Source organism: Camelus dromedarius, chromosome 13 (genome assembly GCF_036321535.1).
Source record: "Camelus dromedarius isolate mCamDro1 chromosome 13, mCamDro1.pat, whole genome shotgun sequence".
Taxonomy (NCBI): domain Eukaryota; kingdom Metazoa; phylum Chordata; class Mammalia; order Artiodactyla; family Camelidae; genus Camelus; species Camelus dromedarius.
Window position 1 is genome coordinate 60,554,097 of NC_087448.1, and position 25,461 is coordinate 60,579,557.

The 25,461-nt window shown below is 38.7% G+C and overlaps 2 protein-coding genes and 1 non-coding gene across 5 annotated transcripts in view; 1 reads left to right on the forward strand and 2 right to left on the reverse strand.

The window, feature by feature from the left end:
• The window catches only part of SMAD9 (SMAD family member 9), a 52,583-nt gene extending 46,230 nt beyond the window's left edge, over positions 1–6,353 (forward strand). For all 3 annotated transcript variants that reach the window (XM_064493200.1, XM_031465923.2, XM_064493201.1), the window contains 2 exons: positions 313–569; positions 2,828–6,353. In XM_064493200.1, coding sequence (XP_064349270.1) covers positions 313–569; positions 2,828–2,971 — 401 coding nt within the window. In that variant the 3' untranslated portion in view covers positions 2,972–6,353. The remainder of the gene's footprint in view (positions 1–312; positions 570–2,827) is intronic.
• A 258-nt stretch (positions 6,354–6,611) lies between these two features.
• Positions 6,612–6,802, reverse strand: LOC116157286 (U2 spliceosomal RNA). Its single transcript, XR_004141320.1, has one exon. It is a non-coding gene; the product is annotated as a U2 spliceosomal RNA (small nuclear RNA).
• Positions 6,803–9,195: 2,393 nt separating this feature from the next.
• Positions 9,196–18,183, reverse strand: RFXAP (regulatory factor X associated protein). The gene is made up of 4 exons (XM_010993906.3): positions 18,112–18,183; positions 16,110–17,054; positions 12,534–12,641; positions 9,196–10,947 (listed from the first exon to the last, which is right to left on the reverse strand). The coding sequence occupies exons 1-4, from the start codon at positions 18,181–18,183 to the stop codon at positions 10,837–10,839; spliced, it is 1,236 nt and encodes a 411-aa protein (XP_010992208.2). The 3' UTR covers positions 9,196–10,836.
• Positions 18,184–25,461: the final 7,278 nt, after the last annotated feature.

Sequence of the window (25,461 nt, forward strand, 5' to 3'; positions counted from 1 at the left end):
TAGAATGAACAAGCATGAGATGGAGAGTGACCAGAGTAGCCCAGGGGAGCCTGCATTGTTCTCAGCGGTGATTGTAAACCAGGGTTGCTGTTCGCTTTAAAATGGGCTCGTGGGAAAAAATAACACAGATTATAATGAAAGCAAGTCAGCCTTTGGTGCACGCATTTTACTAGTCTATGATCAGTGATATTAAAATTAACCTCACGGGTGACAGTCACATCTCTTGAGGTTACAGAGCTGGGTGAGAAGGACATGGTGATGCATCTAAGCTAAATGCGGGGCTCGCGTTTGAGGACTGTTTCTGCCTCGTAGGCGTGCATTTATACTACGTCGGGGGCGAGGTCTATGCCGAGTGCGTGAGTGACAGCAGCATCTTTGTGCAGAGCCGGAACTGCAACTACCAGCACGGCTTCCACCCGGCCACTGTCTGCAAGATCCCCAGCGGCTGCAGCCTCAAGATCTTCAACAACCAGCTGTTTGCTCAGCTGCTCGCTCAGTCTGTCCACCACGGATTTGAAGTCGTCTACGAGCTGACTAAGATGTGCACTATCCGGATGAGTTTTGTCAAGGTGAGGAATACCTGCTTCCTGACTGTAAGGCAGAAAATGAAAAATAAAACAAAACCGAAAGCGCCCTTCAGTTGACGTGGCAGTCAGACAGCCCGTGCAAGTAGACAGCATTTGGGGGGCGGGGGGGGGGGGAGCAGCTCTATTTAATTGTTTTTCAGAAGAGCTCCTCTGTGAGTTTGAAATCTCTTGCTTAGCAGTTTTAAGAAAATTCTTAAGCATATTACTTTTGGAGGAAAACCAAGTTAAGATAGTTATCTGATTTTTTTTTAATGCAGAAGATAAAGTAACAATGATAACTGTATAGGACTTAATGCTACAGAGATTTTTCCGTCCCTTAAATTGCTAAGCACTACTGTCACTCACTAAATGTTGGTCAACTTCTGAATCAAATAAGACACTCTCCTTACTCTTACAAAGCATATAGGCGAACGGAGGAGATGATATTTACAAATAAGCTACAAAGCAGACAGAACTGACTCTAAGATAAGATAGTGTGATTTAAGTGCTGTTTATAAAGGTTTAAACAAGTTGGGATAGAAACATTATGGAAGGTATGATTAATTCTGAGACAATAGTAGTAGATGTTCTGTTTGTATTTGTTGAATTTCTCAAATTAGATCTTTTTAAAGTTGATGTGAAGGTTGGAGAACAGAGGAAGGTACTTAGTGGGAAGGAAAACCAAACTGGATTTGCACATTGACACTAAAGACCTCAGTTTCATTGTCTGCTGTTTCATCTCTTGCAAAGCACTTGCAAATAATGCTAATATTTCAAAATCTGAACTTGTTTATCAAACTATCAGTTTTCAAATTGTCACATATCCATCTAAGGAATCAGTGTGGCTTGTTCCAAATTTTTTTTAAAGTGAAATCTATTTATTAAGCTTTTAAAATTACCATGAAAAATAAGTGTGCTGTTTTTCTTATATCTATTATATTTATAATTTTAGTAATTACTTAAAAATAAGAATCGAAAATAATTTCCAATTTAAAAAGTCTCCTTGAACCCATTTCTTTCATGGTGACAAAGCACTTTTTTTTTCAGATTTACTGTTAAGCTTTAAAAGCACTTTTACACTGTAAGGCAATTAACAAATACCTGAAAATCTTTTCAAATGTTTTGATGCTTTATAGCCAGCAGAGGGCATTAAATTGCTAGTAATGAACAGTCATTTGAATTTTTAAAATTAGGATGAAATGCCAATATCTCAGAGGTAATTATTTCACTAAGATAAGCTTGCATAAAAATCTGATTTTTCTAAGATCAACTAGATGTATTTCTCAGATTACAACATTTAAATTCATAAAGCTACACAGTTCACAGGAAAGAAACTGTTACTCATATTGCAGGGACTTTAAAAAAATAAATTCTTAGCAAATATAACTACAAATAATAAGTTTAAAATAAATCTAAGAGTTCCCATCACAAGAAAAAAAAATTGCAATCATGTGAGGTGATTATGTTGATGAAACTTACGGTAATCATTTCACAACTTATGCATATATCAGACCATTATGTTGTGCACCTAAAACTAATACAGTGTTGTATATCAATTACATCTGAATAAAAGTGGAAAAAGGAAGACTTAAAAAGAATGTAAAATATCTTATTGGTAATTTCATAATGATAGGATCATATTTTGGTTTTACTGGGTTGAATAAAATGCATAATTAGAATTTAAATAAAATAAAGAATAAAAGAAATTATAGATAACTAAACACCGGTGGCTACCACTGGGAAGTGATGGACTAGACTAGACCATCTTCAAAGTCTCCTTCAACTCTGATTTTACTGATTCTAGGATGAATTCAGTCAGTCGACAAGTATTTACTGAGCACCTACCTTGTGCCGAACCAGGCGCCATTCTAGGTGTTGGGATACAGCAGTGATTACTCAGAGGTCTCTGCCCTCGTGGAATCAGCACTCTGGTAGGGAGAGACAGACGATAAACAACAGCTGTAACACAGGAGCTGAGTGGAAAGAGAAGGGTAGAACAGGGGAAGGGGACTGGAGTGCTGGGGAAGGGGTGGGTTACATCTTTTCAGAAAGGTGGTCCAGGTAGACCTCATCAAAAAGGAGACACATCAGCGAAGACTTGAAGGAGACAGCAGAGTCATTTATAAGGATGTTTGGGGAAGGAGCAGTAGACTCGGAAGGAAGGGTGAGCCCTGGGGCAGCATGCCTGGACATTTGTAGGAGCAAGGAGGCTGCCCGTAAGATGGGGCTCAATCACTCTTGGCTCCGTTCTTGCTTTTCAGGGTTGGGGAGCCGAGTACCATCGCCAGGATGTCACGAGCACCCCCTGCTGGATTGAGATCCACCTTCATGGACCACTGCAGTGGTTGGACAAAGTTCTGACTCAAATGGGCTCTCCCCACAACCCGATTTCTTCAGTGTCTTAACGGTCCTGTCTTAATCCACATTTCTATAGAACAGATGCTGTTGCAGGCAGTGGCTTATATCATTTCAGATTTGCAACTAACTGAAGTTTCTGATTACAGGTGTAAATACATATAATATGTACTACTCCTATTTTGTATCACCATGTGTTTCGTGCTTTCTGGTTAACTTGGTGCCAGTCCGATGCGATTTCAAAAGCAGGTTTGTCCCGCCTATGTTCTAGTAAGAAGCAGCTTCTTTTCTGGGAGAAAACAAATGAGAGGCAACTGCGTGGATAGTATTTGAAGGGTGTTAGCAGAATAAAGGCAGCTTTCAGCAGCCGTTTCATATAAGGCATGTTGTGTGGCTAGTCCAGAAAAAAAACAGTAAAATTGTTCATGTTGCAGAAATCAGGAACTTAGCAGCACTAGAGCAAATAACACTTGAAAACAAAACAAAGCCCTGAGACCCATATAATTTAAATAACCTCACTTTTAGTGCTACTGGCAAAAAAAAAAAAAAAAAAAAATCAAGCTTGTAAAATCAGTTATGTAAGTCACATGAACTTTCATTTCTGAAGTTGAAACACCTGTAACTGGACTCTCGTGCTGATGTGAATGGTACATTCTGAACAGATTTCAACTGTGATTGGAAAAGAGAAACTGTGAAGCTGAGGATCGTGCTGCCTTGTCATCTACCACTGCAAAAAAAAAAGTCTAATATGGGAAGATAAATATGAAAATAGCATGAAATGAGCCATGTTCCCAAATTGCAAAATAAGAGCAGAACGTAGTCCACAAATCACCCACGGAGGTGCCTGCTTTCCACGTGGGAGATCAGGTTCCTGTGTCCCTGGTGGTTCATGTCAGGCAGCTCTGCAGCCTTCGGAGTCTGCAGCCGTGTGTGTGAGTCTCGTGTGCAGGAGGAGCAGGTGAAGTACGAGCACTGGACAGAAGCACCAGATGTTTACTGATACCACCCCACAGTCCCACGTTAAGTATCTAGGTGAGGGCACTCTTTTTGCCACACTTTCCTCACATATTGGCAAATATTATTTACAGATTACCAAAATCATGTGATGAAGCCTTTGAGAAAATCTAGACACACTGCTAGCATCAAATTTATGAGTTATCCAATGTAATGTCTCTATTGATTAAATCACCTGCTGACCACATCTGGTAGCCTGTTGTAAAGCTACAGCCTCAAACCTGGAAATAACTTCCCAAATAAAATAATAATTTCATAATCCTTATCATTTCTGGGGAACAGTGGTACTGAGTAACAGGACTTTGAGTGAATATGTACACAAAATCCAAAACCTGTTCTTATTTACCCTTGGATGATAAAGAGAGAATTCCCCAAATTTCTAGGTACTTTCCACCCACCAAAAACTGCATTGCTTGGAAAAATATTTCACATCCTCTTAAAAATGTATAATTTAAGAAGGTAATTATGCTTGTAACAGACGGTACTTCAGTGATCCAAGAGGTTTCTTCATTTATACAATTCTGTCTCATCTCTTTCTAGCATTAGTGCACATAGTAGTCGTTTCTCGTTAAATTGTATTCAAGGTAGGAATGATCGTGTGAAAAAGATGTGTGAGTGAGCTGGTACTGTCACATCCTGTAATGACTAGTGTTATCTAATAGAAGCTTTCTATATACAATAGAAAATATTACATTTTACACTAAAGCTAGGTGGTCCATTTAGCATTTAGAAACCCCCCATGGTGTACTGGTTTATCAACTATGTGTTGTGCACTTGTATGTACCGGGCACAGTGTTCGGTACTGTGGAATCAAACGCAAACGAGACCGTCCCAGCCCTCTGGAGCTGAGAGTCTAGTAGTAAATCTGTAGAACCAACTTCATGTTTTTGAACTTTTAAAACAAAACAAAACAGGCGATTTTTCTTTTGCTTGAAAAAAATGGAATTGATTTCTTAATCAGCTCTATTTCGAAACAGATTTCCCTTCTCTTCTGAGCAGTCAGGTAATGGATGAAGACTTCCTTGGAAAAATGCTGCTTTTCTTCTGTGTCTCAAGGCTGGGTTTTTTTTTTTGCTTTTTGTCTCCTTTTGCTTCTTTGTTTACCAGTAATTCCCCATCTCCCCTCTTCTTGGAAAAGGCGTTAATATGGTGAAGTCTTCCTCATATGAGTACTGTTGCATGAAAGCGCATTAGATACACTGATTTTTTGCTCCAGAGATCAAACAGGGCTTTTTCAATCTCTCCATAAGTGGTCAAACTCATCCTTTGGTAATCTTATACCTTTACAGAATTAATCGGTAATGGTTGCTTATAAACTACATTAAAAAAAAAACACTTTGGATTTTTCATGCAGCTTTGAGAAACTAGGACAGAACATCCCAGTGAACCTGAATTGTTTCTCGAAAAATAAATGGTTAAAGTGGTACATGTGCGCCATCACTAGCCCAGTCTCAGCAGAAGCCTTTATTAGGGGACATGAAATTCAGAGAATTTAGAATTGATGAGAAGTTAACCCTTCAGTCATTGTAACGTTTTCACGTTTTAACCAGACGTTGGAATTTTTTACTGGCAAGGATTGTCAAAAATTGTAATGCAGTATTTGAGTTCAGGCTTCTGTATGTGCTCATTTAGCATTCACTCCCTGAGGAAAACAATCTAAAAAAATGTCATAGCATTTCTTCTGTAGGATAACTGGCAACGTGGATGCGCTAAGCTGTTAACTGCATCAGCAGTGCCAAACATGTTTCAGGTTGCCACGGACAAGGGTCATGCAATAGAGAATAATAACCTGGCCTGCTCACAAGACCCAGAACATTGTGTTGTTCAAGCCTGTTTTTTTTTGTTGTTATTTTTCCTGTTAAAAAACTGAGATGTGAAAAGTTTGTTTTAGTCATTAGATGATATTTTAATACCTGCCAGTGCTTTGGAACTGTAAAGATGTCACTTTCCAATACATTTCCTTTATGTTTGTTTGTTTGTTTTTTTGTTTTTTAACAGTATAAGTCAGAAAAAGTTGGACAACAAACTAGCATTTAGAATCTCCTTTTCTTTGTTTTCTAAGGAACTGAATACCCCATCACAGCAACAAAAGCATTTTATAAATACCACTTGCTAGACTTTAAGCACCGGCTTAACTCTATGTCCCAAATATTCGGTGTATATAGTCAACAAATAAAGCAAAATATAACACACATTCCAGATTTTGTCTTTTCCTGTTATGGATTTAACAGCTGAGCTGTATGACAAGATTAGGCGATCCTGGCATATGTTAAGTTCAAATTAATGTAAAACAAACAAAAAAGAAACTTTCTATATAAGTAATGTTTTTGTTTACTATAGCTAGGCTTCAGTTATCCTTCAAATGCACACTTACACTGTTATCTGATTGTTTATAATAAAGAATGCTATACCTATACATCTTTTGGCTCATTTTTTTCCCTGCAAACCTCAGAAGGATTCATTGCATTTGGATCCTTAAGATGCTCTTAATCCTATTTTGAAAATGGGATGTTTTTGAAATCCAACGCCCTACAGAGAAATTAGGTAACAGTTTCGAATCAAACATCTTGGGATAACTGATGTTAAATACAGAATCTTGATGATACCTTGCAGTAATTTTATTTCATATATTTATTAAGCACATTTCCTACTCTGTATAATAGCACTGTTCCCCTGGAGGGGTGCACTGTTCCTGGAGGTACTGCAATACCAGGTCAGTGCGTGCAGTGGACGGAGCAAGCTCCTATTCCAATTCCTTGCTCCAAAAATCCATTTAATACACTGTCCTCGGATAGAGAATGTATCAGATATTAAACTGATAAGAACAGATACTACAGTTGATCTTAGCCAAAAGGCCGAGAAGCCAATCCTTGCAGTAATTTTAGGAAGGATATGTACAGAGCTTTTTTCCCCTGGATATTAGCAAATATTAAATGATATTACAGTATATAGGAGAGAATGAACAATTTGATTATGGTAAACATCTGTACGTTACTAGACAGTACCCATTAGAAAGGTGTTAAAGAAGGCTACTGCGAAAGAACTAAGATGAAATCCAGGAGGAATATGAACATACCTAAAAATGTAAATTCTGTCTTCCCTCAATTTAAATTTTCTGCCAGTCTATAAGTGGAGGGGGAAAAATATGCAAATACTTTGAGAAAACTTAGCCTTTTATCAACTTGATCAAAGTTTTCCTTTTAAATTTTTAAAAAAGAAATGGAGCCCTTTATTCAAAAGAAATAATTTGTGGAATTCCAAAATATAAACATGTGAAAGACAAGCTACTCTGGCTCAGATGTAGGTGGAGGTTATGGTGGATAGGTGGATAATAGCTAAAGTCAGAAACTGAGGGAGTGTTAATGGTAAGAATACTAAAATTCCTATGTCAATTAGTTACACAAAAGAAATCAGGACTATTTGACAATCTGTATTATTTCTATTTTCTAATTCTAGAAAAAAATGGGAAATTATAAATCAACAACCATTTGAAAGATCCCAAATTGAGGCCTTTTAAGCCAAGACTGGAAACCCACAAGCCATAAAAGAAGTGTCAGATATGCTGAAATACTCAGAAACTGAAAGCTTATACAGCAAAAGATACTATAAAGACATACATAAATAGGCCAATTTCAGAAGTGGATAAAAATGACACAGGGTTAATTTTTATAATAGTCACCAGACTTCTGCCATTGAGTAGAAAAAAGGAGCCTAATCAAAATAGACAAAGGATGTGTCTTAGCAATTCACAGAAAAGCAAATCTAAGTAGCTTAACGTAGAAAAGGGTGCTCGAATTTTCCGGTATTCAGGGAAATGCTAGTAAGTTTAACAGTGAGTGGTACGTAGCTGTCAGAATGGCAAAAGTTAAAAAAGAACAGTCACTCCTACTGCTGGCAAAGATGTGAGGAAAATAAATTCTCCCTTGTTGCTGGTGGACACGTGAAGTGATACAGCCTGCCGTGGGGAAAGGAATTAACAAGTGGAGTCATCCACACGTTATTTCTGTCTGGATTCTTTCACGACATTATGGGAGAATCAGCTGTCTTACTGGGTGACTACACTCCCAACCAAAAATTCTATTATGAAGAAAGAAGGGGAAGAGGTTATCAGGAGACTTAGCGGGCTACTAGCTACTCGCCGTCTCTTACTGACTTCAATGTATCTTTCTAATTTTTCCCCTTTTCCTAAAGCCTCTTATCAACTCCTCTGCTCTTCTTGACTCCAGAATAGAAGATGGCTTTGCTGGAAAATGGAAGCTGTCAATGACTTTATGTTATTACTGCAAATATGCTGCATCTATACATCCTCTATCTCCTCTAGCCTCAAACTAGCACAGCATCATTCTGCCATATTCTGTCACAGGGCCTGTCTGGATTCAAAGGGGTAGAAAAATAAAATCTGGTTCTTAATAGGCCACATCACGTAAGGCCACATGTGGGAGCTTTTGTTGTGGCCATCAGAGCAGTCTACCATGCCTACCCTGAAAGCATTTGCACAGCTATTTAAAACCACAGTAATCATATATGGAACTGTGAGATAATAATAAATTGTTGTTTGAAGCCACTAAACTTTCGGGTGATTTGTTATACAGCAATAACTACACAGCTAGGTGTATCAGTTACCTACTGTCTTAAGAATGCGGCATAACAAACCACCCCACAACTCTGTGGCTTACAATCATAAGCATTTATTATTGTTCACAAGTCTACAGGTCGGCAGGGTGGTTTTGCCAATTTGGGCCAGATCCAATGTACCTGAAGTTGGTGGGCAGGTTAGCTGGGGGACAGCCACTCTAGCACAGCCTCACTCACATGTCTGGCTGTTTATTGGCTACTTGCTGGTACAACAGAGGTGCCTGGGCCATGTGTCTCATTATCCTGCAGGATAGGCTGGTCTGGGTTTGTTACCATGGCAGCTGGGTAGGATTCTAAAAGAACAAGTGGAAGTGTTCAAAACCTTTGGAAGTCTACTCAGAACTGGCATATTATTATTTCCTCTATATTCTATTGGCCAAAATAAGTCACAAGGCCAGTCTTCCAGATTTAAGGGATAAATAAACTCAGTCTCTCAGTGGATGGAACAGCAAAATCATACTGCAAGACTTATAAATACATGGAGGGATAAAAATTTGGGGACACATTGCAAGAAATCTACCCCAAATAAGTAAAAATCATATCACTGTTTTTATTTATATATATTTTATATATATATGTGTGTGTGTGTGTGTGTGTGTGTGTGTATATATATATATATATATATATATATAAAATATATATAAATTAATTAATTCAATCCCTTTCCTTTCAGTTCAGCTCTCACTGGCCTGTTACTTTCCCTACTTTCCTAATCCTCATACTCCACTGGAAGAAAGATAAACTGGTTTTTTCTTTTTTACTACAAAAGTTAACTTACACTGTAGGGATTCAATAAAGCTCCCAACACCATAAGTAAGAAAAAAAACTAACAGTTAATCACAAATGTAAGTGAATTCCTTTGCATCTGGTGGGAAGCAACTAAAGAATAGAATAAGTGAGTAAGAGTAAGACAACTTAAAGGTCAACAACTGGACTTTAATGAATAGTTCTTGTAAAAGCATTTTTGCACAGATATGCAAGTATAAAACACATATTAAAAAATGAACAAAAGATTCCTTCTCTTCTTAAGTACTTCTTAGAAAAGCTATGACTGAAGTTTAACCTGATATGTATTTCAGAGCTTAAAGCCCAAGAGACTAGCAAATTTTTGCATAGTTTAACTTGAGGCACATGCATTTACTGTCTTAACACTGGAAATACTTTCTTGAGATTTGATTTGATACTCCTGATGGTAACTTTTGCCTTTTAAGTTTTCCTAGGGGAAAATATAAGAAAAAAGTATCTATCCAGATTACCCATCACTCTCTGAACATTACTTAGGAACAACATGATCTTAAAATAGCTCAATGTTGAAAAACAGACAAAATGCTGGAGTGTTATTCTTATTTTCAGGATCTCTTTTTGAAAAAAAAAATGAGTGTAAAAAATTATTTCTATCCTGACATTGGTGGGATGAGATACATTCATACTGTTCACAAATTCAACACACAAGAGTGTCTGCTTCAAAAGAGCTCGACACTAATAGGGAACATGAAGTGGAGAAGCCAACTTGAGGAGATGCACTCATTCCAGAGTACTTAGATAACCCATCTCAGGTTTTACCAGCACATCTCTGAAAAGACAGGCACATCCTAATTTCACAGAGATTTAACAAGATCACTGTCCTCAAAGGTATAAAATACGCTTACCTCTTTGACAGCTCCAGTCTTAACTGCAAAGAAGAGGTTATTACGAGAACCTGATTCCAGGTGCTGCAAATACATTTTATCATCACAAGTAGCTCTCAGTGTTTCTTAAGAGGAGTATTATTGGCATTGTGTGCAAGATAATTCTTAACTGTGGGGAACCACTCTGGACACTTAGCATTCCTGGCCCAGTCACTAAAACCCATCAGTTCAAGGTCACTGTGACAAGCAAAAACACATCCCCACACATTTCCAACTGCCCCTTGATAAGAACCACTGAGCTAGATGATCCAAGATCAGTATCTATTGACTTCGTGACTTCCACAGAAAGCAACTGCTTCAATACCTTCAGTAACAATGACTGAAGAGAAACACTTTGTTTAAAAAAAAATGTGATTAAATATTATTTTGGAAAGATAAGCTGATTCAAATCCATGGTAATCTGAAAGGATCATGTGCACAATGTGCAATACTCATTTGTCCTCAAACGCACACGTACATTTACGTGAAAATGACTGTTTATGTTCTATTGGCATATCTCACCCCACTTATCTTTAGTATAAAAATATGTCCATCCACTAAAAGAAGATAAAAAAACATGTCAAGCTGGATAAATTCCCTCACACCGATGTTCCTGGAAACTGTTGTTGTCTTTGCTCCAAAACTTGCTGATTTAATAGTTGTTGCTGTTTCTGTAAAAATTGCACCACTTCTGGACTTCTCAGTAATGACTTAAAAAGGAAAAAGAAAAAATATATTTATTAACAGCACTATTCTTATGGGATTAGATTGTATTCACACTATAAAATTACTCTGACATATCATCACACAAGATATAATATGCTTACAAAACAAGTCTTTGCATCTGATGCACTGTAATTAAACTGCAAACTAATAATAAAATTTGATGTCCTACACCAAAATACTAAGACCTAAAAATAATGGGTGAAACCCGATCTTACTGGTGACTTTACTTACAAAGAAAATGCTTTTATGACATGCCAGCATGTATACTCTTTATGAACATCAGAGCGAAGAGCCAAGAACAGCACTGGCCCACGATTACAGCAAGAAAAAAAAGGAAACGAAAAGGTGCCCATGTGAACACGGCAGTTAAATATCAGTTTAAAAATACATACATGTAAGACTAGTACTGGAACTCAAGTTCCTCTCACTAGCTTACAAAGATTTCTGAAGAAATTAAAAATTATGGATGTGTGTATAGGTATATATGTATTAATAAAAGTAATATTAGCACATTACCAAAATTTCAGAAAATACAACTGCTCTAAAACAACCAATATTGTTCTGCACACTTACCACCTTTAAATATAGTTATAATCATATAACAAATACAACAGACTATGGCTAATATGTCTTTATTGTAATAAAATGCTTATATAAATTAATGAAAAAAAAACTTTGGACCCAATAAACTGAACAAGAGAAACAAAACACAGTGCAAATACTATCATTAAATTCTGATTTTTAGAATTTAATATTCTAGCATAGTACATTTTCTATTTATTAAATAGTTTTGTTTAAAATTTATTTGTAAAGACTGCCCAACCTTCTATTAAATAAGTGAATGTACAATAGTCTACTTAGCTGTTATGAGACTGTTGAAAAAGGAGGTTGTTTGAACTATTATTTTACTATTTGTGGTAAATACATTTCTGGCAACATCCTTATGCTTAAGTTTGTCCATATTTAGGATTCATTTCCTGCGAGTGTCTTCACGGTAAGTATGATTTCTGAGTGAAGGGATGACCACTTTAAGGACTCCTGACACGTACCGCCCAGCTGCTTTCTGAAGTGTTGTACCAGCATGTGGTGGCGTCAGCAGAATAAGAGTGCGCACCTCATGGAAACCTCAACATCACTGTGTGTTACCACTTAAATAATTTGCACTCATTGTACTGTTTATTGCATGATTTTTACTGATATTAAATACCTTTCCATTTCATTTAATGGAAGCATTTCTTCTTTTTTTCCTATTTATATTTTTTGCAATGTGTTAAAGCCAAAATTTTTTCCTCATCCACTTGTATGAATATTTTGTATAACAAAAATATCAGCCACATTAACCAGTCTTTTATATCTCTCGCAAATATTTTTCCTATATGTTATTATGAAGTTTGCATAATTTTACTGCCATTTTTGACTACAGTCTTCATTTTTAGGTAGTCGAGTTCGTATTTTCTTTATAATTTTGTCTTTATCAGATTCCAGCGTGTATTCTATTCTGATGACCAGTTCAACAGGTTTTAAAATCTCAAAATCTAAATAGTTCCATTTATAACAAACAGATATTTACCAGTCTTTTCTGATTTAACACTTGTTCTAAAAGAGTAGGTCTTGCAGGTCGATCCCCGAAAGATCCTGTTCTTTGTTTAACAATGGAGAGTAAGTTATCTGCACTTTCCTGAGATAAAAGATAAAATGCAAATAGGATTAAATGCTGATAGAATAATCCATGATTAGAAGCATTTCACTGATGTAATGGACAGGTCTTTGCCTATCTTCCTTCTTGTCCAGTCCCTGTGGCACATTGCGAAAGTCCCTTTTTAAGGCACAGGCAAAGTGTTGGCAGTTAATTTTATATAACACTCCTCACTCCCTCTCCCTCCAGGATTTCCAAGCTGGGATCTTCAGTCTCTAGAAGGTCCCAAAATCAATAGTGGGGTAGGGGTAGGGATAGGGGACCTATTTTATCATTTGTGAGTGATTTTCGATACTACAAAAAAAAAAAAAAAAGACAAATGGAAACTGTGCATTCTCTTCAGATAAAGCTATCCAGGCCAGAACAAAGATTGCCTGCCTTTGGATGGCATATATGAACACAAAGGCAATTTATATAGTGCTAATGAGACAGTCTTTATAGCTTTTTGCCCAACAAAACAGTAACAAACAAATTAACAACAAAAACATGGCAGGGCCAGTAAAATATTACTTAAAGAAGCAACTGATAGACAAAGCTTTCAAAATTTGGAAGTCACCAGGAGAAAAATGATAAACTGGCTCTGAAAAGACTGCACGCACTGGTATAAGTAGCCTCCTGCCAAGATGACATGATACTCTGCTCCATCCTGACTCAAGCAGGATCAGCAGAGCTCCCTCCCCAATGTGCATCCCCAGTTACCTGATAGAATCGTCAATATTTATGAATTTCCAGGCTAACAAAATATTGTTCTAGTTTACAGAAACATTTAGGCTCTTATAAAACCATGATACAATACTGAGCACTTCCAAAAATTCTGACTAGACATAATATAAATAGAAAACTATAAATGTTTCATACATACATAAATTCACATAAGCCGTGCCTTGTATGAATTTATTCTTATCTCTGTGCTCTTTATTTAGGTTATTATTGAAGCTAGTTTTCTCTCCTGACCGTCTCTCTACTGGCCTCCGAGTTTCCTTTTAGAATATTGCTTCTCTCTCTTTCACTATAAGTTTATCAATCTGATGCTAAAAAACATTCAATCCCTAAACATCTTAGGTCTCACAATGTAAAAAACTGTAAAGAGAGTATTCTACTACCCAGAGAGAACAAAAATAATTTTTTCCTTCCTCTCTCCCCATAGGATTAACTACTTATGGGACTGTTTCAGTGGGACTGTTTCACTTATGTGCACAAGAAATGGAATGCTGAAATCGATGTATTCTTACAACCTCACACAAAGCATATGTAGATTCAGAATGTTAATAACACAAAAATCATAGAAGCGTGTAATGAAAATAACCTTGAGTCATCCAGTCCAAACTTCTACAAGTGCTGGAATTTCCTTTTCAAAAATTTTCAACAGTTTTTGTCCTAAGGAGTTACCAACTTTTGGTTTTGAATAACTGACATTTAGGGAGCATTTACTTAGGTTCAGCTGAAATACATATCCCTTGTGATCGTCACCTAAAAGTCCTAGTTACTTCAGAACTATGCAAAATAAATCTGCTTCTTCCAAATAATCGCCTTTTAGATATCTAATGATACTGCTCAATCCCACAGGCCAGTTCTTTTATCCCTGGTTCCTTAATATGTCTCTTACACAGCACAATTTCTAGACACATCAACTAAATATTATATACATTTGTTCCTCATTTAACCTTGATTTGTGTAAGAAATACTGATCTTTAAATACCTTAATCTCCAAGTTTGCTGCTCACACTACGGCAGGAGACCCCGTCACCACCTGTCAGTCCTCCTGTAATCATCTCCTAACAAGTCTTTAAATTTACAGACCCTTCACTTTAATTCACCCCATCAGAGTAGGAGCCCCTGTCACTCTCTAATTAGAAACTTTCATTTGAAGACTTCAAATTCAAATCCCATAGCCTGGCATTCAATACTATCCTCAAACTGGCTTCAAACTCTTTCCAAATTTGTCTTTCGTGAACTTTCCACATAAATATTCCACTTAAGCTAGAACAGTCCCCTTGCTGTCTGCCCACAAGTGTCTTCTGTATTCCCACTCCCCTTCCTTTATGAAGACGTGCTTCTCTTTTTACCACAAAAATTCTAGGGAAGCAGTATAGCATGGGGATGAGAGCGAAGGCTCTAGAATCAGATAGCTAGGGTTTGAGTACTTGCTGGCTGGATGACCTAGACCAAGTTACTCAACCTCTCTGTGCCTCGTATTTTACGTATGGGAACTGAAGTACCTGTCTCATCGCTGAAGGGTCTGAGACTCCACTCACGGCACAGCACAGTGCCTGGCACGTAAGAAACTTACCAGATTAAGTGTAAACTTTCAGCACCCTTTCTGGCTTATACTGAGTTGTATTTTCTCTGCAAAGAATATCTCAGCCTACAATATCGCCACTACTAAAGCCGCGCTGTAAAGTTGGCCCTTACTGTAACCTGACTGTCCCCATTAGTTATTTTCTTTACACTCAGTTCAACAAAGATAAATACTTGCAGTTGTTGATTCCTCAGAGCTGGTGAAGTGTCCCATAATACAAATGGCTAGTATCTGCTGCTTATAGCAATGAATTCTCTTCCCTAAAAAATCATGCAAACTACTTTAGAGTAGGAAAACTAAGATTCTTTTTGTTGGGGGAGGTGGAGGAGGAGACTAACTCAATGTCTGTTTCCTTTTATACATTTTCCTCAAATTGTAGATGTAAGTGCTAGACAATCAAAAAAAAGAATGGAGCTACAGGTAAAATACTTTTTTCTTGAAAAGAAGTATATTATCTCCTCTCTCTGGAAAGAATTCTGGGGTGAATGAGTACCTTTGGAACAAACAGAGAGGCAAATGACTACCCTTACTTTCATTCTGTAATAAGCAAGATGCTTATTTACTGAGAATTGGGGCACTAAGAGTAAAATTAACTGAGAACAGAAAACTAAGCATAGGGTACTAAGAATAGAGTATTGAGAACAGGGTTAACAGAGAATTTAACATTAAGAACACTAAAAGTTACTCCTAATAGGGGTACTGAGAACAGGGTACTAACACTAGGTAGACTGAAAAAAGGATACTAAGAATAGGGTAGTGAAAACAGGAAGAGATTACCTTCTCCAAAGTACCAATTTCATCTAGGTTCCTAATTCTCTCTGCCTGCTCCTCCACTGATGAATCAGATCAGTCATTTAGTATCTGTCCTTCCAGCCCATATCCCAGATCTTTGAAATGACAGCTTTGCTCACATGTCAATCATTTTCACTGAAATGTATTCATCTATCACAAGGATGCAGCAGAACTCTTAAGACTTTTCACACATGTGTATAAACTTCAATTTAGGGCAAGCACTCACTAACTCTGAGCCACAAGTCCAGCCACTGCCACCTGACCCGTTTAGGAGCTGGTGGGCAGGCTCCGGGAATGCAGTCTGCTTAAGAGTGGGGTTTCCTCTTCCACCTCCCACTTCCCCAGACCCCAGATGATACCTCCAGTTTGACGTTTCCTGAGCTGCCAGCCGAGGCGGCCCCACCACAGTTCAGGGCCTGATCACTTTTCTTCTTCTTGTACTTGTCCTTGTACATCTTGTTGCGGTGTTTTTTGCACATCCACGGCTTGCGCTGCTTGGCCACCTGGCTCGTGGTCTCGTTGCAGCCCTCATAGGTGCAGGTCTTGCTCATGCTGCCCCCGCCGCTGCCCCATCTCCGGGCTCCCCCGCTGCCGCCTTCGCCCCCCGAGTGAATTTCCTCGTCTTCCAGATCCTCCAAACTAGCCGTGCTCTCGCCTCCCCCCGGGGGGTCCGATGTGTCCAGCAGGTCGGCTTCGTCCTCGCCTGCCTCCTCCTCACCATCCCCTGCCACTTCACACAGGTACTGAATCGGCTTGCCCGCCCCGGCGCTGCCCCCTAGGGCCGAAGCCTGACTCAGGACGCCCTCGGCCGCAGCCTCGTCCTGCCCTCCACACGGGTGCATCACCAGCAGGGTGAACTGCGAGGCCGGGGCCGGGACGGGGGCTGGAGCCAGGGCCTGGCCGAGAGTAGAGGCGGGGGCCCCGGCGCGGAGCGCGCCGCCGGCGGCGCCCGGCCCCGCACCCTCGGCGACACCCTGCACCTCCGTGCTGCCGAGACCCGGCGGGGGTCCACGACCCCTGCCTTTCAGCACCTGCCGGGCCCAACTGCACTTAGCAAACCAACGACCCCGGCCCGCTGAGAGGAAGGGGGACGGGCTCCACGATGGCACCCCCACTGCGCCTGCGCGGCTGTGGCCCGCGCGTGTGCGTCTCGACGCTTTGTACCTTTCAGGGAACCCGGCGTCTCTGAGGGGCGGGGCTGAGCGTCCCCCGGGGCGGCTGACTGCGCATGTGCGATGGGCCCTGGCGGGAGATGCTACGCTGCGCGGGCGCCGCCGCTGCCGGCGGCTGTGTGAAGTTGAGGTCTTGCCGCGCAGAACAGGACGGTGGTTTTTGACTGGAATCTACTTTGTCTAAAACGTTCAAAGCACTTTGGTACTGGAACTCCAGAATGTAAATTCAGATTGTTCAAAAGCGTTCTTATGACTTGTGGCGCTCGTTATAATGGTATTTCGCCCTAAACTGCCTGAAATGGGAGATGTGAAGCTGGGAGGTGGCAGTGTCACCACTGGGCACCACTAGTTAGCAAAGAAGGCAGAGGCGGCCCGTTTGAAAATGGTACAGTGGAGAAGGAGTGGACCGGACCGGGGGCCACGTCGTATTTGTGTTGAGAACTCCATGACTTAACGCTTGATACATTTTGCTCTCGTGGAAACTTCTTTATTTTTATACCTTGGCATTTCCTATGACCTCTGAGGTAAGTTTTAAATAACGTTTTCATTAAACACGGTGAAAGTGTGTGAAAAAGAAGGTTGAATGACAAACGTTAAAAAAAAAAAGTCAATGAATAATCTATCACTTCTACCAGTTGTCTCACAATTGCTGGTTGCTGAATGTGGACTTAGCCAAATCTTGGGAGGGATTGGATCCTGTCATGTCCTGAATAAAACTGTCAGGTAGATGTGCACTTTCCTCTTACTTCTTCCCCCTCCCCTAGTCAGGTTTCACATTCCACCTATTGGAAAGGAAAGCAGTGGTTATCCAATAAATGGTAAATCCATTCCCGTTAAGATATTTGCGTTTTGATGTGTGAGTGGGTCACCAGCTACATTTTAAAGAGAGACAGGGTGGAAGAGAGCAGGTTTGGAATTAGACCGACCTGGGCGGCCCTGTCCAGTGTGACCAGGGCTAGTGACTGACAGCCTCTCTGAGCTTCAGTTTTCCCATTGGTAAAACGGGTAGTCCGTGGGTGTGTGTCAGTTCATGAGAACCTACTGTTAAAATTTCACAAATTTAATTAAAAATAAAGTTACATAAATTTATAATTAAATTATGATGAAAACAAAGGCCAAAAAACTCAAAACCCATCTTTTTCTAATTGTTTTACTCTTAGTTATGATGATAAGATTCTGTCTATTGTACCTGTACGTGGAAATACGACTCAGTGGTGCAATACTGCGTATCTCTTCCCAACTCTGCATTCAGGGGTGTCATGCTGGTAGCATATCATGGAGGGCAGTGCTACTTAAATCCTAGTACAAATTCCTGTAATAGTATTCAATAAATGACAGCGGGTTGGTTGGGTTTTTTTTCTTTTTAAGTTTTATTGGGGTATAATTTACGTGACATAAAAACTACTCACTTGTACAACTTAATGATTTTTAGTAAATGTATAGAGTTGTGCAACCACCACCACCACAACGCAGTTTTAGAACATTTCCATCACCCTACCTAAGATCCTTCCTATCCAGTCTCCATCCTATTCCCAGCCCCAGGAAGCCACGAATCCACTTTCTGTCACTACAGATTTGCCTTTCATGGGCACTTCATAGAAATGTAAGCATATAATATGTGGCCTTTCGCATCTGGCTTCATTCATTTAGCATAATGTTTTTAAGATTCATCTACTTTGTTGATTGTATCAGTAGTTTGTTTCTTTTTATTACTGAATATTATTTCATTGTGTTGTTTATCTGTTCACCAGTTGATAGGCATTTGGATTCTTTCTAGCAATGTTCCATAATGACAACAGGTGTTATTATCTAGTGCTTAGCACATAATGGGCTCTCAAAATATTTCCTGAATGGATATATTAACAAATGAATGAGTCAGGGTGAAAAAAGTAGCCTGGATGGACACGAGATTTTTTGGTTCTAGGCCTGCCTCTCCCTAAGTGTCAGTGTGACTGACCAGGTGGGGAACCAGGAGTCGCTGGGCTTTTGTTTCTCAGCTATAAAATGATCAAGCTGGTCTAAATGATCTGTAAACTCTTTTCTAAGATTAGAATAGAATAGAATCTATTTATCTTTCACTGTGCTTTGGCCACTCCTTGGGATTCTGATTCTGTTGGTCTGACATGGGGCTGGGCATGCATATTTTAAAAAAGGTCTCTAGGTAATTCTAATACGTAATCAGCACTGAGAACCATTGACTTATCTGTTATAACTAAAACATAATCTAGTAGACTTACATATATAAACAGATGTCCTAGCTCTGGGATTCAGTAACATAGTGTATTTGTCACCATTCAATAAAGATTTTACATATATAGTATTTTTTTAAATGCTAAAAACTCAGATTATTGTCAAATCAAATTTTAGCACTATTTCTGTGGTCATTATTTCATGTAGATTCTATCCATTTAAATATTCTTTGAAGACTTATTACTAGAGACAAGGCATTGTGTAAATTCTGGGTGGGCTTTTTCATTTCTTCTGTTTATCTCTTTACTATTTCCCTATAACTATGCACATTCTTTCTTCTGTGTGTTTGAAAGCAATGTTTATTTGTTATCAAGAGTCCGTTTAAATGAGAAACAGTGAGATGAAGATGTGCTTGTCTTCTTTTTGCGGTGCATGGTTTATATGGGCTTTTTGGTTGTCTGTTAAAGGGGACTCAAGCTCTGGTGGGGGGCGGGGGAGTCACTACCCTTTGGGAAGATCTGCTATGACAGATAAGCAGAGCACAGTGAATACGAGGATTCTAAGAGGAAAGCTAAGCATATGAAGCTAGATTGGAGACACAGCTAGAACAAATTAAACGGGAAGAGGGACCTTCTGCCTGAAAATAATGGACTACATGTGGAGATAGACCTGCCCAAAGGAAAGTCTGAAGAGCAATATTCAGAAGGCTCCCAGGAGATCTGTGCATTAGAGGATGATATTGCATAGACTAAAGTGATTGAAGAGCAATTAAAGAAATATGTCGGGATGGGAACAAACAAATGATGATTAGAGAGAGTATGACAGGTCACAGTCATTACTTTGGATGAAAGAGCAGTGCTAAATCGAGCCATTGAAAGAAATGCCTTTGGGGAGAGTGAACTTAGAGAAGAGTTTTCTGGAATCCATCCAGCATGGAAAAGGAATCGGTCCTACAGCACCTAAGCCAAAAGGATGTACACTGACTGTGCCATCCATGGACCTGGTTCCAGTCTAGATACAACTTGCATGGTCCTGTGAGGTATAGAAACCCCTTGATCCTGTGGATCGATGAGTCTGCCTTCAAGAATATGGTATTGTGAAAAGTAGGGTATTGGAAACCAAACCTGCATTCCTTTGAAAATTCAGGTAGGGTTTAGTCTTCAAGCTGAGCAAATGTCACAGCCTCCTGGTTGGGGAGTAAGGCAGGGATGACAAACAGTCAACAGCATGTTTTTGGATAATGAAGGGTTGGTAAATGCCTAAATTTGGGAAACTACATTTTAATATTTGCTAACAATTGCTGATGATCCTAGTCGTCTGAGAGGACAGTCAAGATGTTGCTTGTTTTACGTCCTTACCCTTTGCCTCTTTTTATGCTAGTCTCCGAGCAAAACAGCGGTCATCCTCATTAGTTGTGCGGTTTGAGGACCAAGCCAATGACTGGTGGCTGTCCCCTGCAGCCTTTGGTGTCCATCCTCTTGAAGTGTATTCTGGCACCCCTGAGTCTCACTGCAGTGATGTGTGCAGCTAGTCCATGAGCCACTTATTTTGTGTGGGAATGGCTCTAGGGTGTGGATGTGGTCAATCATATGGCCAGAATCTGGGTCATCCCAAGAGCCTTGACAAGCTGTGAGAGGCTTTTGATGTCCATGACTCCTTACATGAGCCTCAGCTCATCTTTTTGGCTGACTTTGTCCTTTAAAGTGCTCAGAATACAATAAACAGAGACCAGTAGTCTCTCTCTTTCTTCTAGAGCAAAATCTCCAGTGCTTTATGGACACTTTACAGATCGGTATACATAATTCATTTCTAAAACTTTAGCATATAGCTTCTGAATGCTGCATTTTTTTTAAATCATAGAGTACCTTTGTGTCTAGCCAAAAAGGTTTGACCTGATTCTCTACATGAGGTTATTTAAGGTTTGCTAGTTTGAGCCTGACTGACTTAGGGAAGATTTCATGTTGACCAGGGTCAGTGAAACTCTACTTATTCCATAGGACTGTTTGCACCTCCGTGGGGTTAACTTCAGCTCTGTCTCTTGGAACCACCTAGACCCACTGTAATGCAGCCCCTAGGAACAGGACTTTCTTAAAAACATGTTGAATCAATCAATCAATCAAGAAGTCATGCAGATAAAGTTAAAAAACAAGGAGGATTATTGTTAGAAGTGCTTTTTCAAATAAGATCAACAACACCACCACCACAACGAGCCCAGGTTTCACAGCATCTATATTATGTACACTCACCACTGCTTCTTAAGCACTGTTGTGCCACATTGACAGACAAGAAGAAAAAGAATGAACTAACTTCAGGGCTGTATCCTTTGGAAGAATAATAAAAATACTTTTGAGTTGAAAATGTATCTTTAAGTGCTACTGAAATTCAGCAGAAGAATTAAGTCATAGTGCCAGGTTTGTTAACCAAGTATTGATGTTAGAAGTACTTCATTTTTCCAAAAGAAAAAAAAAGAAGTAATTGTCAGGTAGTTTCCAGCTGGGCAGTAACTCCAAGTTGATATTTAATGTTTTACACTCTATGCATTTGTACATCTATATTTTCTCAATATGATCAAACGCTATTTTTGATTTTTCTTTTCTTTAACAAAGCAAATTTGAAAAAATTGAATAGCGTTTAACATTTTTTCCATTACAGTAGTCTTTTTGGAAATATTTTTGGGATGAACAAGGGTATAGTAATGGTATGTCAGTATGGCAAAAGCCCAAGCTGGGAAGACAGCAAGCCTTGTGGAGCAGTGTTAAGCTGGGCCTGGGGGCAGTAGTAGGTGTGTCCACCCCCTCTTGCCCACTGCCTTCTGAGGCAGCTCACAAGCTCTGGCAGGGCCAGGTGTCAGACTCTGGGAGATGGCGCCAACTGAGGCCCTTGGGCTTTGGGGCTTTGAACTGCAAAGCCTAGGAAAGCATCAGCCTCTCCCCTGGCAAAGTAAGGAATTAGGGCTCCACCTTGGACAAGTTATCCCTTTCCTCTTAGGTAACATTTGCTTGTTTAATTGAGCTTAATGTTAAGTTACTGGTACAGGAAGAGGCAAGTCCATATCTCCCTTCTCTTGAATTTACACTGTGCTGCTGAGTTGGTATACTGAATGCAGTTTGTTCTGATGGTTAAATAAAGTAGTCATTTATATTTTGCTTTGGATATAAAATATGTTTGTATACCTGATATTCTGAGAACACCTAGCATTTCAAATGAAAGTGCAAAATCATAATTGACTGAATATTTAATAAAGTCCTCGACGATTTGTCAGGGATGGGGACTACAAGTTTTAAGATTTAGTTCAGTCAATCATTTTTTAAAAAAACCTTTGTCAAGACATAATTTGCATATCATAAAATTTACCCACTTAAAATGTACAATTCAGTTTTTAAGTATATTTATGGAGTTGTGCAACCATCACCATTATATAATTTTCGAACATATTCAACTCAAAAAGAAACCTTACACTTATTAGCAGCCATCCCCCATTCTGTCTTCCCATTTCCCTCCCCCAGCCCTTGGCAACCACTATTCTACTTTTGTCTCTATTGATTTGTATATTCAGACATTTTGTTAAATAGTATCATACAATATGTGGTCTTTTCTGATTCTTTTTTCCACTTAACTTATCAGTCAGTCAGTCAGTCAATAAACATTTCTTGAGCTTCTATTATTTCACATGCTATAGGCCCTGGAAATACCAAGGTAAATGAAACACTCTTCCTTCCAGTAGCTGAGTAGTGGTCCTTCATCCTGTGTAGAAGTCAGGGTTCTCCGGAGAAATAGAACTAATAGGATATATACAGTGTGAACAAAAAGAACAAAGAGCCACTCGTTCCCCAGTTCTACAAGGGATAAGTCACAACCCACTCGGCATTCAGGATGAAAGACAGGATGAGGTCCTCTGTGCTTTGGATAAAGGGGCCCCTAGATACTTAGATGCATATTTCAGGGAGAATTTCAATGACCCCAGATTCTTGAATCTTCCCATACATAGAAAAGCACTAAAATTATTAACTTGAGATATTTGTTCTTTGTGACAAGCAGTAATTTCTACCAAGATGTATACTCGACTACATATATTTTGTAGCCCAGTCAATTTGATACATAAAATTAACCATCTCGCGTTAAAATCCTAAAGTTCCTCTTGTTTTATCAAATATTTTTATAAAACTCCTTATCCCAAAACGAAATTCCCATTCAATATAATGTACTTAATGCACATAATTTAAAAATCAAGATTGTCCTCAGGGGCTGGGGGCAAAGAGGCATGAGTAAACAGTAAAGAGTTTCAGTTTTGCAAGCTGGAAATGTTCTGGAAGTTGGTTGTACAACAATGTGCATATATTTAACTATACTTAACACTACTAAACTGTGTATTTTTAAAAGGTTAAGATGGAAGGTTTATGTTATGTGTATTTTACCACAATTAAAAAAATCATTGCCATAAATGTAATATAAAGGAGGCAGAAAAAGAAAGTAATTTGTAATAAAACAATGTGTGTATCCAATAGGCTAATTTTCAGGCACAGTTAGGCTGGAAAATATAATGATGTAGTCAGATGTCTTTACTAAAATGAGTAAGAAAGTTAGAAATCTTTTCCTACAAGGGGTACAGGACAAGGAAAGAGCAGAGGCATGGGAGGACACCAGAATGGAAATAATCTAGGATAAATTAAAACAAACCAGATCACTTGGATATGATATGAAAGAGGGGGCCAATGAAAACGAATATGAAAATGAATATATGTATATATATGTTTGACTAGGACATTATGCTGTATACCAGAAATGGACACACTGTAACTGACTATACTTCAATTAAAAAAAAAAAGAAACCAAAGAAAAAGAAAAAAGAAAGAGGGGAAACAATTGAAGTAGGGAAAACACTCGAAAACAAATTATGGGCTGTCAAAGGGAGAAAATGGTGAAGACTGAGTTGGGCATTATTTATAAACAAAGGGTGAAATAGTTTTCTGTATTATCATATGGGATACTGATAAGAGTATCTCAGATAACATTTCTTCTATCTAAAAGTCCTACAATTTATTGAGTGCTGCATCTAGCCTCTAGAACTTAAAGACATCTGAAAGACCGTTCTCTAGTAAGCAACAATGAATAAAGAAGTGACTGGAAAAAGAAACAGTCATCCAAAAGTCTCTGGAGAGATTGTGGGGGACCTCTGGGGACTCTGAGTATCAGAATTAAATAGAAAAAGTAGGTAGTAGGAAATGCTGCCATAACTTAGCTTCTTTTTCAATCAACTGGGTGTGAAAGTCTTAGCTGGATCCCAAACCTTTTAAATTAGAGTGATTAAATCATACTTTGTCCTCAGAGTCCTTTTGAAGCTCAATTTTTCTTGAAAATGCTGCCTAACATGTTCCACATGTGCTTAAAGCCACCCAGTCTGGTGTAGTAAAATGTTAACTGATCTTTAAATCTAATCATCCACATGAGAGCAATGTGTTTCTGAGTCTGTATCCTTTCATCTGCCCCCGTATTAGATAGATTATGCTCCAAAGCTGGAAACTATAAAAATCCTCAGTGAGTGAGGTTATTTTAAAATACCTGATTTGTTGAAAAATCCTAGATGATTCCCTTCAGCGTAATGAGATCAATCTCCTTTCTTTAGAGTCTGAGGGAACCTCATTTACACTGTAGATGCAGGTTGATCCTTGGAGAGATGTCACTGTCCCTCCTTCCCCACATGATTGCTTTAGTAACCGCGGAAGGCCAGGCCTTCTGTGTGAGCAGATAGGAAGCATCAGCACCACATAGGATGTATTCTGGCCAAAACTGTTTAACTTGAATCAAATGAAGCCTATAGAACAAATTTTCTGTTTGTAGGGGAGAGGGGAAGAGTAAGTCAAACCTCACACTGAGGAGACAACTCAGAAACATCTAGAATGTGAAAATTCTAAAAGATGACTGCCTGGTGGAAAAAATTCAATATTAAAAAATTTTTTTCTAAAGATAGGGTCGACACATTTTTTGGATTAAAAGAGACTGGAGAACATCTAACAAATGCAGTGTGTGAAACTTGATTAGATCCCCATTAAAAGCAACAACATTAAACAATAATACAAGTTTTGAGAGGATAGTTGGAAACATTTGAAAATGGACTGAGTATCAAGTGACATTAGATAACTATTTCAGAATTTTTTAGATGTGCTAATGACATTGTGGTTATATAAGAGAATATCCTTATATTCTGGAGATTTATGCTTGAGATTAATAGGTGTGAAATGATGTGATATGTACATTTTATTTTGAAATGTTTAAATACCTATAGTAAACAATTATGGAAAAATACTTAAAATTGTTGCATCTAGGTAGTGAGGATAAGGGTGTTTATTGT

Coding starts and splice junctions, on each gene's coding strand:
- RFXAP (XM_010993906.3), bottom strand. CDS start 18,183: ATGACACCCCTGAATGCAGAGTTGGGAAGAGATACGCAGTATTGCACC. Junction 12,642..16,109: donor CAGGAAACGTCAAACTGGAG/GTATCATCTGGG, acceptor CTTTTATCTCAG/GAAAGTGCAGATAACTTACT. Junction 10,948..12,533: donor TGTTAAATCAGAAAAGACTG/GTAAATATCTGT, acceptor TTCCTTTTTAAG/TCATTACTGAGAAGTCCAGA.